The sequence below is a fragment of the Sinocyclocheilus anshuiensis genome, unplaced genomic scaffold (genome assembly GCF_001515605.1).
Source record: "Sinocyclocheilus anshuiensis isolate Anshui unplaced genomic scaffold, SAMN03320099.WGS_v1.1 scaffold392, whole genome shotgun sequence".
Taxonomy (NCBI): Eukaryota; Metazoa; Chordata; class Actinopteri; order Cypriniformes; family Cyprinidae; genus Sinocyclocheilus; species Sinocyclocheilus anshuiensis.
In genome coordinates, this window is record NW_015557091.1 from 99401 (window position 1) to 113186 (window position 13786).

Consider the following 13786-nt stretch of genomic DNA (forward strand, 5'->3'; position numbering starts at 1 on the left):
AAATGCATTTAAAACATTAATCTCATAACATTATTTATTGCAGTTGTAATTATTGTTATTTGCAGTGTAAATTATTTAATCTGACTGGTAGCAGCCCTATAGTGTATATTGAATTTATTGATAAATTGTAATAATTTGACATGTAAGATTATGCATACATCTAAAAAGGTTAAAAATAGGCCTTTGTAAAGGTAAATATGCAGATTTAAGTATGTAAAAGCTGATAAAACACTGATGAAAATATTGCTTCAGAATAAATTGTTTACTCCATCAAAAATCTCAGTGATGCAGTTATTTTGCAGGGATATTTTGTTATATTTTATTTAATATTGTCTGCTGACATTAAAAGTTCGCTGTATATCGTAGTTATAAATACCATTTATTACAGCAATTATATTTTGTTTTCTTTTTAATTTATACACATTAAATATTACATATATGCATGTAATAAAATGTGTATTTCCATTACAGGTTTAGGTCTTAAATTTCATATAAGGTGGTATTAAAAAGGTCTTAAAAAGTCTTAAATTTAACTTGTTAATGTCTGCAGAAACCCTGTGTATTTGAACCCAAATAATGTAATGTTTTTGGACACCTAGATTGGAAATACAATGTTTCTTTTATGATGCTATACATCTTAAATTCTGTTAATGTCTGCAGAAACCCTGTGTATTTGAACCCAAATAATGTCATGTTTTTGGACACCTAGATTGGAAATACAATGTTTCTTTTATGATGCTATTCTTTGGACTTCCATTGGTACACAATTATGGTAATCATGGTATATATCCAAGTACCATGATATTACATTATAGCATCACTGTACCACTGCAGTATTTTTGTAAGGGGTCTAAATAAACAGTAAAGACAACACAATATCTAAATATCTATAAATGGGTGAATTAAATAGAAACGTCATGTTCTCACATGTGCGCATGTCTCTCAGAGAAAGGGAGTCTGGCTCAGGTGAAGCACGTGGTTCTGGTTCTGTCTGGTAAAGGTGGAGTGGGGAAGAGCACCATCACCACTGAACTCGCCCTGGCGCTCGTACATGCGGGCAAGAAGGTGAAATACCACTGAATTCTATTCTATTTGATTCTGTTCTGTTCTATTCTATTGTATTGTGCTCCATTTAATTCTGTGCTGCTCTCTTCTATTCTATCGTGCTCCATTTCTTCTGTTATTCTGCTCTATTCAATTCAATGCAGATCTATTCTGTTATATTGTGCTCTATTCTTTTATATTCTGTTTTACTTGATTCTATTCTGCTCTATTCTCTTCTGCTTTATTCTGTTCTATTGTGCTCTGTTCACAATTCTATTATATTATATTTTGCTCTATTCAGTTCTATGCTGCTCTGTTATATTAAATTCTGCTCTATTCTATTCTGATCTGTTTAATCTATTCTATTGTGCTCTATTCAGTTCTATGCAGATCTATTGTATTACATTGTGATCTATTCTATTGTGTTCTATTACATTATGCTTTATTCTGTTATATTGTGCTGTATTATAATCTGCTATATTCTGCTCTATTCTATTATATTCTGCTCTATTCTTTTATGTTCTTTTTTACTATTCTGCTATATTCTATTCTGCTTTATTCTATTCTGTTCTGCTCTATTCAGTTCTGTGCTGCTCTATTCTATTCTGCTCTATTCTATTAGGCTTTATTCTACTATATTGTGCTGTATTTTATTATATGCCGCTCTATTCTATTGTGCTGTATTTTATTCAGTTCTGCTCTATTCTATTATATTCCCGTCTACTCTATTATATTCTACACTATTCGATTCTCTTCTGCTCTATTCTGTTATGCTTTATTCTGTTATATTGTGCTGTATTTTATTATATGCTGCTCTATTCTATTCTATTGTGCTCTATTATGCTAGATTCCATTATATTGTGCTGCATTTTATTTTATTCTATTCTGCTCTATTCTGTTTTATTCAGTTCTGCTCTATTGTATTATATTTCAGTCTACTCTATTATATTCTGCTCTATTATATTATATTCTGCACTATTCCATTCTCTTCTGCTCTATTCTATTATTTTGTGCTCTATTCTATTTTGGTTTATTCTAATATATTCTGCTGTATTTATTCTAATCTGCTCTGTTCTGCTGTATTCTATTATGGTCTGATCTACTAAATTCTATTCTATTCTATTCGTCATGATGTTGTTTGTTTTGGTCTCCAGGTGGGTATCCTGGACGTGGATCTGTGTGGGCCCAGTATCCCGCGGATGCTGAGTGTGGGGAAGCCGGAGGTGCATCAGTGTGACGCGGGGTGGGTGCCTGTCTACGCAGACCCCCAGCAGAAGCTCGCGATCATGTCCATCGGCTTCCTGCTGGAGGATTCGGATGAGGCTGTCATATGGAGGGGGCCCAAAAAAACAGGTCTGACCTTTGCCATTTAACCTTTTGAACTTTGGTACCTGATGTGTTCACGTCTCACATCCCTTGTCTCTTCCTCAGCTCTGATTGGGCAGTTTGTCAGTGATGTGGCATGGGGCGAACTGGACATCCTGCTGGTGGACACGCCCCCGGGGACGTCAGACGAACACCTGGCCGTGCTCGAGAACCTGCGCAAACACAGAGTGGATGGAGCCGTGCTGGTCACTACACCACAGGTGAACATAATGATACTGTAAATCTCTAGTCTGCTGAATAACATGCATTAACAACCTTTTCAAATGTCAGGCAGTGTCTACAGGAGATGTGCGGCGCGAGATCACCTTCTGTAAGAAGACAGCCGTGAAAATCCTGGGCATCGTGGAGAACATGAGCGGCTTTGTGTGTCCACACTGTTCTGTGAGTATCGAACACATACAGCTGTACGGGAAAATGCCATCTAACAATCTGTATTTGAACATTGATGTGTGTTTTTCAGGAGTGCAGTAACGTTTTCTCTAAAGGTGGAGGTGAGGAATTAGCCAAGCTCACAGGATCTGTGTTTCTAGGTAATGTGCCGATCAACCAACACTTTTCACTTGTGTTGTTCCACCACTCACCACTTGATGGTGCACAGCATCTCATTTTGTGTTTTATTTCAATGAGTTTTGAGTGCAGCATAGATGACACTATAGTGTGGTCCAAAAGTCTGAGGTCACACTGAAGATCAGCCTGAGAAAGTAAAATGAAAACAAACATGCTATACTAAAACATGAAATACTAAAGATTCTGCTCTGTTTTGAAATACATTTTTTTTTTTTTTATAAAAAAAATATATTTTAATAAAAAGTTATAAATATTATAAAATTGTACATTTTAAGATGCTCTGTGAAACATCTCAAAACATGCTTTAAAACATGAACATGTGCATGTCAAACAAACCAAATACTAGGACATACTTGAATTCGTTAAATTTTCAACCTTTATGATTTATTATAATAATTTGAATTATTATTATTTACAATAAATAATTAACATGTAATTATTTGTTGTTATTTAATAAGAAAAATGCAGTTTTAGAAGCATTTTAACTGGTGGTCTCAGGCTTTTGAACCCCTGTACTTCACATCCTTTTTGTTTAAACACTTATACTGATTGTGTGTGTGTAGGCTCAGTGCCGCTGGATCCGCTCTTGACAGCGACTTTAGAGGAGGGGCGGGACTTCCTGCAGGCGTTTCCAGAGAGCAGCACGTACACGGCCATCAGTCAAATAGTGAACACTGTCCTCAGCAGCCTGGATGCCTGAAACAGTACTGACTGAACACGGTCGATACACGACAGACACTGAGATGACGCTTCACATTCCTGTTTCATCTGATGTCTTTTGTAATGAGAGGATTTATCTGTAAAATCGATCTGAAATCTGGAGAATACTAGATATGTATCTTGATAATGCAATGCGTTTTAAACGTGTAGCTTTGAATAAAAAAATACTAGATGTAAAAGAAATGGTGTCCTTTTTGTCCCCCCGTTTGAAAATAAGGAAGCCATTTGGCCTGTTCCACTACTATTTCCATGCCATTTTAACAAATATTTAATCTCTTCATAGTTTTTTTTTTGTCCTAATATATGTATTTATTATATAAAATATATAGTGACTTTTCAAACTCTTCAAATAACCACAAGTACACAAAAACCACATATACTCTGGGGTACCTTATAAACAATAGATCTATGATTTCCCTCTCAATAACTATTGTTTTTATTGAAAAACATACCCGAGTCAGAATCTTAATCTTATAGAATCACAAAATTGAATGTTAATTTTAATTTTACACCCAGATTCTGTTAAAGAAAAAAAAAAATTTCAGGAACACTTGAGAAAATGTTAAAAAATGGTTGAGAACCACTGCATTAGAATGAGGTTAAGACCAAATACATGTGTGTATGCAAGTGTTGTGATAACAAGAATTGTTTGTGTAAATAGAAATAATCCACATAATTGTTAGTAAATGAGACCATGTAATGGATTGTGAAAAATCAAGCAATTAAAAAAAAAAAAAAAAGCTTTAAGGATGTTAAGGTCATTTAGCTGTAACTCTATCAGCGCTGTTGGTGAATTATTTTCAAGGTTGAGATTGAAGACAAACACACACAGCTGAACACACTCACACGAGCCGTCTGATGATGAAGAAGCACAGGGAACACAGGCATGTGGAAATTACAGTTGTGAGACCCGTCGAGGGGCACACGCACACCTTTAATACAACCAAACATCAGATATACACAGGAAACAACCAGAAATACACACATCGAGCTGAAATACTCCCAGACAACTGCACTCGCCAGAACCCCGGCCAGTGCAGCTCTAATATATATATATATATATATATATATATATCTGTATTTATATATATATTTATATGTTTATATAAATATCAATTCAAAGGATTTGAGGAGGTTCAAGTACATTTTCATGAACAATATTCTCAATAAATTAAATCAATGGAAAACAAAAAAGGACACTAACAAAAACTACTCCATTCCACATACAGATTCGCCAGTGCGTTTTTCCACTTCACAAACACTTCTTGACACCAATGTGGAAATGTATAAAACTCCCAAATCACGTGACAGGAAGAGACAGGAACCAGAGGCGTTCCTGCGTTTCCGTCTCTAACATGACGGGAGCGAAAGAGAACGCGTGATTGGCTAACAGCTCGATAGGCAGGAGGGGTGTGGAAACAAACAGAGAATGAGATCTATTACAGCATTATTATTATTATAGATTTTTTTTTTCTTCACAGACACAGGACGAAATCACTATATACCGCATTTACAAGAAATCAAAACGATCAAACTGAGACGACTGTACACTTTCAGAGATAAAACCAAACGCAGAGCCTGTTATAATGTGTAGGATTATTTCCCCACCTCTCAATTCATCTAATTTTAAGGTACCTATTATTTTTTTCCTTTTTGTTCCATGTGCCCGTCTTGCGGTCTGGCAGCGCAGCATGCTGACTGCCAGTTTATTTGGTTGAGAGAATCAGGGCTACGATGAGGCCGTAGAGACCCAGAACTTCAGCGAAGATCAGAATGAGGATCATACCGACGAAGAGGCGCGGCTGCTGAGCAGTGCCACGGACGCCTGCGTCTCCCACGATGCCGATGGCAAAACCAGCCGCCAGCCCACTCAGACCCACGCTCAGACCTGCACCCAGATGCAAGAAACTCCTGCCACACACACACAACAATCAGACAGTTAGTAAAATAAATAACTACATGAATGAGTAAATGACAAAAAAAAAAAGGGTTGGGACTTTTTTTTTTTGGTGTAAATGGAAATAATTCACATAATTATTCATGAATGAGACCTAATAGATTGTGAAAACTTAAGTAATTTACTGTTTTCAAAATGGAAACATTTTTAAAGAGTGAAATTTATTTACAGTAAATCAATGTTCGAATACATTTATATTATTTATATTAAAAATAAATTAATGAATTAAAAATAAATAAATAATTTAAAATAAATGCATGAATAAATACATAAAAAATATATACTTCTAAAGAAACGTATGAATGTTTTGAAAAAAAACAATACAACAACAACAACAAGCTTTCTACAATATCAGCAATACAGATAAAAATAGCAAAATACTACTGGAATCAATGACAGAAATTTTGGTATTGCACAAACTATAATAATATAATACGAAATTATAGTATCAAGACAATATTATAGCATTTATTAATATTATGAATTGGTATGTATTTAAAATTTTCAATTTTGTAAAATATTTAGTAATTTTGTTGTGTTTATCTACTATTCATAACATTTATAACATTAACACTTTTGTTACTTCAGATAAAATAAATGGTAACTGAAATTATAATATATATATATATATATATATACATCCATTTATTTAGTTACCTATAATAACCCTGATCAGAATCAGAGTTTAAGTGATGATATGTTCAACTCACTTGTACAGAGTGATCTTGTCTGAGATGCTGTTGGCGATGAGGACGGCCACCACCAGCCCGTATATAGCGATGATTCCCGCCATGACCACAGGAATGATGGACTTCATGATCAGCTCCGGACGCATCACGGACATGGCAGCGATACCCGTGCCGCTCTTCGCTGTGCCATACGCCGCGCCCAACGCTGCACACAGACACACACAAGCTGCTTACTCTTCACGTACAATTTCCTTTATTATTATTATAACAAAACTGCATTGAAATATGAATGTCACATTATTTGACTTCCCAATAAAAGTGCACTCAAACAGCGACTAAATATAGTTGTATCTATACCCAGCTCTAAAATATACAAAAATCATTACCAATATCATACAGATTTCAAAAAGAAAGTGATCAAGTGTAGACTGCATGATGCGTAAGCTTGCATAATTTCTCAACACTGCCTGACTCTGCAGAAACGGCCTTCAGCGAACAGCATGATTCTGCAATGTTTCTGCGGTGTTCAGTAGTGAAACCAAAAGAGCAAAACATGAGTAAGCTGGAGTTTTACACTTCTGAACAGACTCGCCGTTGCTAGGGTGTTTTAGAGCACTGCTAATCGATTGCCAGGGCATTTCTATCACATTCTGCAAGGCTGCGGGGTTGTCTGCACGTTGCATGTATTGTCATAAATTTCAAAATTCATAAATTTGACAACTTATAAAGAATAACAGAACTCTTTTCAACAAAAGTTTAATACTTATGATTAGTTCTTTCAAAAAACTGAATGAGAATAGTAATAGTGAAGATTCCATTATCAAACAAACCACAATAACACTTTCTATTTTTACTAAGGAAGTCAGTCCCAATAACACCCATACTGAAATCAGAAATGTACCATGGAGAAAATATAATACTTTAAGCACTGGCAGATGGGTGATTTCAGGCTGAAACCAGTCTTACTTTAGGTTCATTGAGCTTACATTGTTTTTTATTTTTATATATTCTACTGTCATTTTAATTTTAGTTAAGTTTTAGTAATTTTGTTGTGTTTTTGTCATTTTTATTAGTTCTATTTTTGTCTACATAGTTTTTGTCATTTTTTTATTTCAGTTTTAGTTTTTAGTTATTTTAGCACATCAGGATAAATTAAATGAAAATAAGCAAATGCTGCATTGGCGACTAAAAATATTTTATTTCAGTTAAAGTTTGTTTTATTTCAAGTAACTACATTTATTATTATTATTATTATTATTATTATAATGTTTTTGTTTTGTTTTTTTTACTTTTTCAAACCAGGTAACTAAACCAAGTTAGAAGGGCTGTATCATTTTTTTTTCCTTTTCTCCCAGCATGAATCCTCTGTATTTTACATCTGGCTGCAGCAGTCTTGGAAAACACATTGACGTGTGTAGAGTTGTTAATTCTGCTCACGGTTAACATGCTGCTGCACATTAACCTTAGTCTAATCTTAGTTTCCGGGATTAAAGGGTAACCCTGCTGCATTAACCACGATTACAACTACTACTGCAGCACAGAATCACCCAAACTAGCCAATAACACAGTTTAACAACAGTTTAAGTAGTACAAATTAAAATAATCATAACAATGAAATACAATAAATATAAATATTAGGTAACACTTTACAATAAGGCTCATTAGTTAACAGTAGTTACCATTATTAGTTAACATGAACTAAGCATGAACAATACTTCTACATTAACATATTAATGTTAACATCATTAATTTCAACATTTACTAATGCATTATTAAAATCAAAAGTTGTATTTGTTAACATTAGTTAATGCACTGTGAACTAACACGAATAACTGTATTTTCATTAACTAACATTAACAAAGATGAATAAATACTGTAACAAATGTATTATTCATTGTTAATTTGTTAAATACATTAACTAATGTTAACAAATGACACCTTATTGTAAAGTGTTACCATAAATTATATAAAATAATTAAAAAATGTTTTCTTGCAACACTATAAAATTATATTCATTATATAAGCTCTAGCAGTTTTATATTTGACAGAAAATCTAAGCTTTTCCCAGAAGTTTTTTTTTAATGGTCTAATAATTACATTTATGAATGAAACCAATGCTGAATATAATTTAAAGCAGGATATTCGAATAAACTCTGCTTTATTGTTGATGGGCAAGTCTTGCGTGACCAATTCAGCATTTTGTATACACAGTTAGTTAGGTCATGTCTATTTTTACAAAAAAATAAATAAAAAAATCAGCAAGTAGACCTTTCATTCATAACATGGTCTGATGATGCAGACATCTTGGTAAAACCATCTGGCATTTAGATACATTTAAGATGAATTACTGTGACCAAGGAAAGGTTTTGGATAATCCTGAAGAACCAGAACTGACCCTCAATGAGATATGGACATATTAAATGGAGGAAAAGTCTGGAAATGAAGACTAGAGATATACAGATATAGACATTCTGACTGATACAGATTATATGCAAAACTAAATATAACCAAAATGATCAGAAGTGCCCTGTTTAATGACTATTTTAACTTGACATGTCTTAAATATGCAACACCCAATGCAACGACCAAAAATGGATATGATGACTTTAAAAGCACAGCTGATTACAAACGAAAATGAAAAAAGAAAAAAGAAAAAAAGATACTAGATAAAACTGTGACCCATCCACAATGGCAATAATTAATTCAATTTTTCTTAACCTTTATGCCAATAACTGACATGATGACTAACTATAAAAATATAATGGAAATGATTTGTGCATTATAACAATATTTACTTACTCAGCTTAAAGGCACAATATGTAATTTACGCCGCTAGAGGGCGCGTATTCAAAATAAACAAATAGACAAAGGCATAGTTTGATGACACTGTGACTGAGTGTGGAATTGCTAAACGAGCGTGACACACGGAACGAAAGCAGCGGAGCTTTTATTATGCCACAGTCGACCGCTTCCGCTGCTTCCGGTCGTGCGTATGTGGGGTAAAGCAGCGCTGTTTTATCATACTAGATACATTTGAAAGTTCTGTTATAATGCTACTCTGTGCGGTCGTCACTGGTCTATTAAAATGCACAACATATTAAAGCGTCTTTGGTGTTTCCATGTTTTCTACAAAACAAAACCGGAAATCGAGGGGTTATGACATCATTGGCAGGCGAACACAATTACACTATAGACACGCTCCGTGTCATTAGTTAAAATTGCTTATTTCTCAGGATTTAAACATTCTTCGAAACATTTGGGATAATGCAAGTACACAAGTCAGCAAAATATATAACACTGTTCTAGTGGTTTTTGGATATTTTAATAAAAAAATCTTACATATTGTGCCTTTAAGTTATTTGCTGATATTAAAAATAGAAAAAATATCCCAAATATTATCCAATTAATCAGCTATACAATATTTTGGTCTATCACCATATTTGATAATTCATCCCTACTAGTCCTGAAGATAGCCTACCTGCAACAACTGCATTCTGCTATACTAACCTGCTTTACTAAACATATACATTTATTTAGTAAAGGCATCTTTAGAGAGAGACTTACAAACGAGCACAGGACTGCACAGACTGAACTATGACAGGATGCCAAGTCAGATAAAAGACTAACATCCCAAATTAGCTTCAGCTCTTCCAAAGACACAGTGTGCACAGCGCCTGTTAGTCACAACATCACTTCTTCCACAAGTAAACGCAGTGTTGATCAGATCAGCTGAGCCTGAATGACAGGGATTCACAGAATAACTCACTTCGTCTGTGTGGAACATCTGAGATCAAATACATCCGTTCCTTCTGACTACCTGTCTGGATCAACATCTAACTTGCTCACTCCTGGCCATTATAAAGAAATGTTTTGGGTTCATTACAAGTTAAGCTCTACTGACGGCATTTGTGGCAAAATGCAGATTGCCACTGAAAACAATTTCAACTCATCTCTCAGTAAAAAAAATTTGAAATGAAATGAATCAAGGTTACAGTAATAAATCCATAATGAAAAAAAAAATGAGTCATGCACTTGTTTAAGGGCACTAATAAGTGTATATTTGAGCTATAAAAACAAAAAATAAGATCCAGAACATTCTTTAAAAAAGCAAAATAAAAGCCCTGTTGTCGTCTAGACACATATAAAGCATGAAACCTGTTTTACTTTACAATGTGACATTTATGGGAACAACAGGACATATAATGTAGGGCCACCTACAATTAATTGGATCATAAAAGGGGTGTTGCATACTGGGATGGAGCCAGATGGACAAAGGGGAGGGGCTAAAAATAAGAGGCCCTGATGATGTCACCTGAAACAGACAGTCGTTTGAGAAGCGGAGCAATTGATGAAGACAAACATGTTTTTATAAGAAATAATGTATTAACTGTGCACAATAAAGGCCAAGAACGATATCTGTAACAATAACGTGTAAATAAGTGTAACAGGCAGCACAGAGTAACAATATCAATTTTTTCCAGCTGATGAACGATAAAAACACTGGCAACCAATCAGAAACCATCCAAGAGCTGGAGAATTTAAAGCGTTTTTGCTTAGTATGATAACGTTATTGTCTGTTGGTGTGGACGCTAATACAGTGTTGTTATAACCATCATTATAGGCAACTTAGAATTATTGATGCAAACAGGCCTTAAGAGTTCAAATACAAATTATGAAGTACCGTATTGGCCCGAATATAAGACGACCCTGATTATAAGACGACCCCCCCTTTTTCCAGATGTACCTTTTGGAAAAAGACTCATTTTGTCTTCAATTATTTTCATATTGCATATTTTTCCTATTTAAATTTTTGTTTTGAAAATATGGTAAAAACTGCTAAAAATGTAAAAACAATCACATTTAAAAAATATACACTTTTTGATATACCATTAAAAAAAAAAAAAAAAAAACAGGTAGCCCATCTGAATTAGGACAATAAGACTGAATTTTTTCAGATGTATTTCCAAGAAAAAAACATAGTCTTATATTTGGGTCAATACGGTAATTAAAGCTAATTTTGATTTCAAGTTTATTTTAGCGCTAAACAGAACTGAGCGGTCGCCAGCTTTATTCTGCATTTCACATCTAAAGCAGCAGAATCCCTCAAATATATAAATAATAATTCAACTTCAGCGGTTTCTTCTCTGCATTTGGCTTTCATGTTCAGTGACAAACTGAACCTGGATGTATACTCTAGAAGAAATTCTAGACTCACAAACGCATTACTTTACTCACAAAAGGCGTGGATGAGAGAGACCTGCCCCTGTTTTTTTTTCTCGAGCTCAGTGCCGTTCTCATTGAATTGCATCATTCAATCGCAAATACACACGCAAAATGGCCTGGCAGAGCATCTGCTGACCTCACTTAATAGAAAAATACACTCTCTCCAGCCAGCACTGTATGCATTTTAAACAAACACACACCAGCTGCTGTATTAGTTTGTTTGCATTCCTGATACTGACATTCACAGAGATAACGTTACAGATAACCAGACCAAACAGGCCTGAAGTGCCCTCTAACAGTCCAGCGGAGAATAAACAGCATGACGCCTCGTGCTGGAAACACACACTCACTACTGTAATTTGCACATACATTTCAGCTCGTCTCAGCATCCTGACACACAGTACAAGCTGTTAAAATTAGCAAGAAATTAAGGTCTGATTATTAAAAATTCATTTCATTGGAATTTTCCTTTTTTTTTTTCTTTCTATTTCAGGCTAGTTCGTCGTCTTCTGTGATGGATGATATGATGCAACCTGCTCCTTATCACCACTCGCAGTCACCTTAAAGCTGTTAATGACTACAAACCAATCTTAATATAATATGCATCAGAACAACTTGCACTTTGGTGTTAATTTAACAACAACAACAAAAAAACTCAATAAATCAGGAAATATCACATTGTTAATATAATTATCTAATGCACAACTACAGGCTGCACCTTAAATTCAATAGTTCAGTCTCTGAAACCAATCAAATGAGAGTGATGATCAATACCTGTGGAAAAAAACAGTTTAACCTTGTAAATAATCCCTTGCCCTGCAAATAAAATAAAAATATAATCTCTAAATCTACCCAAACCAGGGAATGAATTGTCACACATAGCTGGTTAAATCAGAGGCCGGTTGCAGCTACATATCAATAATGAGCAATTTTTCAACTAGGACATGCATGGATATGATCATACAGAAATCATTATGTGAAAGCAGATTTTAACTAATATGAAATGTATCATAATTATGATAAGAACGTGTTTAATAATAATATTTCATAAGACACCAGGAATAATGGAACCAGCACTGACAGGATTGGATTATAAATTATAATGATGCAGACATCATTTCTGATGTCAAATCTGAAGGTGATGATTAATAAAAGTTAAAAAAAAATGTGTAAAATAAGTAAGTATATCTATTTTTCTAATAATAATAATAATAATAATAAAAAATAATACCAATAATTAGAATGACATTTCCTCAGATATCAAGAATAATGTGACCAACAGAGGGAGATTTTTATTACAATCGAGATCAAATAATTATGCAAATATAATTATGTTTAACAGATATGTTAAATAAATACATTTAAAATAAAATTTACCGCTGAAGACCATCGCTGCTGATGCGCCCATCACTGCGAAGAACGACGAGTATTCAGGGCTTCCCGACGACATTATTCCTCTAATTTCACCTCAAAACCCCAGTAACACCGAGCTAATGCTGCTGGACACGGGCAGAACCGTACAAACTGACGGGTACCGGGCTCTGAGGGTAAACGGTTTGGCAGAGAACAACGGTTTTAAACCACAACCGAACGATGGAAACTGCACCCAACAGATCCTGTAGGATGTATCTGCGGTACAAAATGGCCGAAAGTGTCACCTGACACACCGTGAGGAAAATCCCATTCGGTTACCGGAGGGGGTGGACAGTGACGAAATAGAGGGATGCGCCGGTATACTTTTTCAAATAGAGTCCAAGAAGGAATGTGAAATAGAAATCGTTATGAAATCATTAAATAGAAAGCATATGGATGCAATGCAGACAGAGATTTAAAAGTTTTGTGGTTTTGTGGCCTCCCCTATTAGTAGAGCAGATAGTTCGCTCCGCTGCGGGCTTTCCCTTTAAAACTAAAGATGTTCAAATCCTTAGAATAAAAATCATGCGTTTATAATCTGGTTGTGAATATATTATACTCTTAAACTTATTCCGCATGTTTCATTTTATTATTAAATCATTTCATACTGACAGGGACGTCTCAATGGTAAATAAAGTACGGATTTTCCCACATAAAACAACCCAAAATAGCGTGTTTTTAAAACCGCCGTGTTACGATCAGAATGTTTTATGCATTATGTAACTTATTTGCAATAAAATGATTGCAAAAACATTGTCAGTATGATTCGAATGTGTAACACTAATAC

The 13786-nt window shown here is 34.5% G+C and overlaps 2 protein-coding genes across 2 annotated transcripts in view; one reads left to right on the plus strand and one right to left on the minus strand.

Annotated features, from left to right (window-relative positions):
• The window catches only part of nubp2 (nucleotide binding protein 2 (MinD homolog, E. coli)), a 4896-nt gene extending 1000 nt beyond the window's left edge, over positions 1-3896 (plus strand). The window contains exons 2-7 of the mRNA XM_016472086.1: positions 947-1065; positions 2199-2397; positions 2476-2630; positions 2701-2811; positions 2891-2960; positions 3561-3896. Of these exons, the coding sequence (XP_016327572.1) occupies positions 947-1065; positions 2199-2397; positions 2476-2630; positions 2701-2811; positions 2891-2960; positions 3561-3697 (791 nt within the window). The 3' untranslated portion in view covers positions 3698-3896. The remainder of the gene's footprint in view (positions 1-946; positions 1066-2198; positions 2398-2475; positions 2631-2700; positions 2812-2890; positions 2961-3560) is intronic.
• Positions 3897-4606: 710 nt separating this feature from the next.
• On the minus strand, positions 4607-13216 carry LOC107677257 (V-type proton ATPase 16 kDa proteolipid subunit). Its single transcript, XM_016472087.1, has 3 exons — positions 12964-13216; positions 6385-6568; positions 4607-5628 (listed from the first exon to the last, which is right to left on the minus strand). Exons 1-3 carry the CDS (start codon positions 13034-13036, stop codon positions 5424-5426), a joined length of 462 nt encoding a protein of 153 aa, XP_016327573.1. The 5' UTR covers positions 13037-13216; the 3' UTR covers positions 4607-5423.
• Between the last annotated feature and the right edge of the window lie 570 nt (positions 13217-13786).

Coding starts and splice junctions, on each gene's coding strand:
- LOC107677257 (XM_016472087.1), bottom strand. CDS start 13,036: ATGTCGTCGGGAAGCCCTGAATACTCGTCGTTCTTCGCAGTGATGGGC. Junction 6,569..12,963: donor AGCAGCGATGGTCTTCAGCG/GTAAATTTTATT, acceptor GTCTGTGTGCAG/CGTTGGGCGCGGCGTATGGC. Junction 5,629..6,384: donor GACAAGATCACTCTGTACAA/GTGAGTTGAACA, acceptor TGTGTGTGGCAG/GAGTTTCTTGCATCTGGGTG.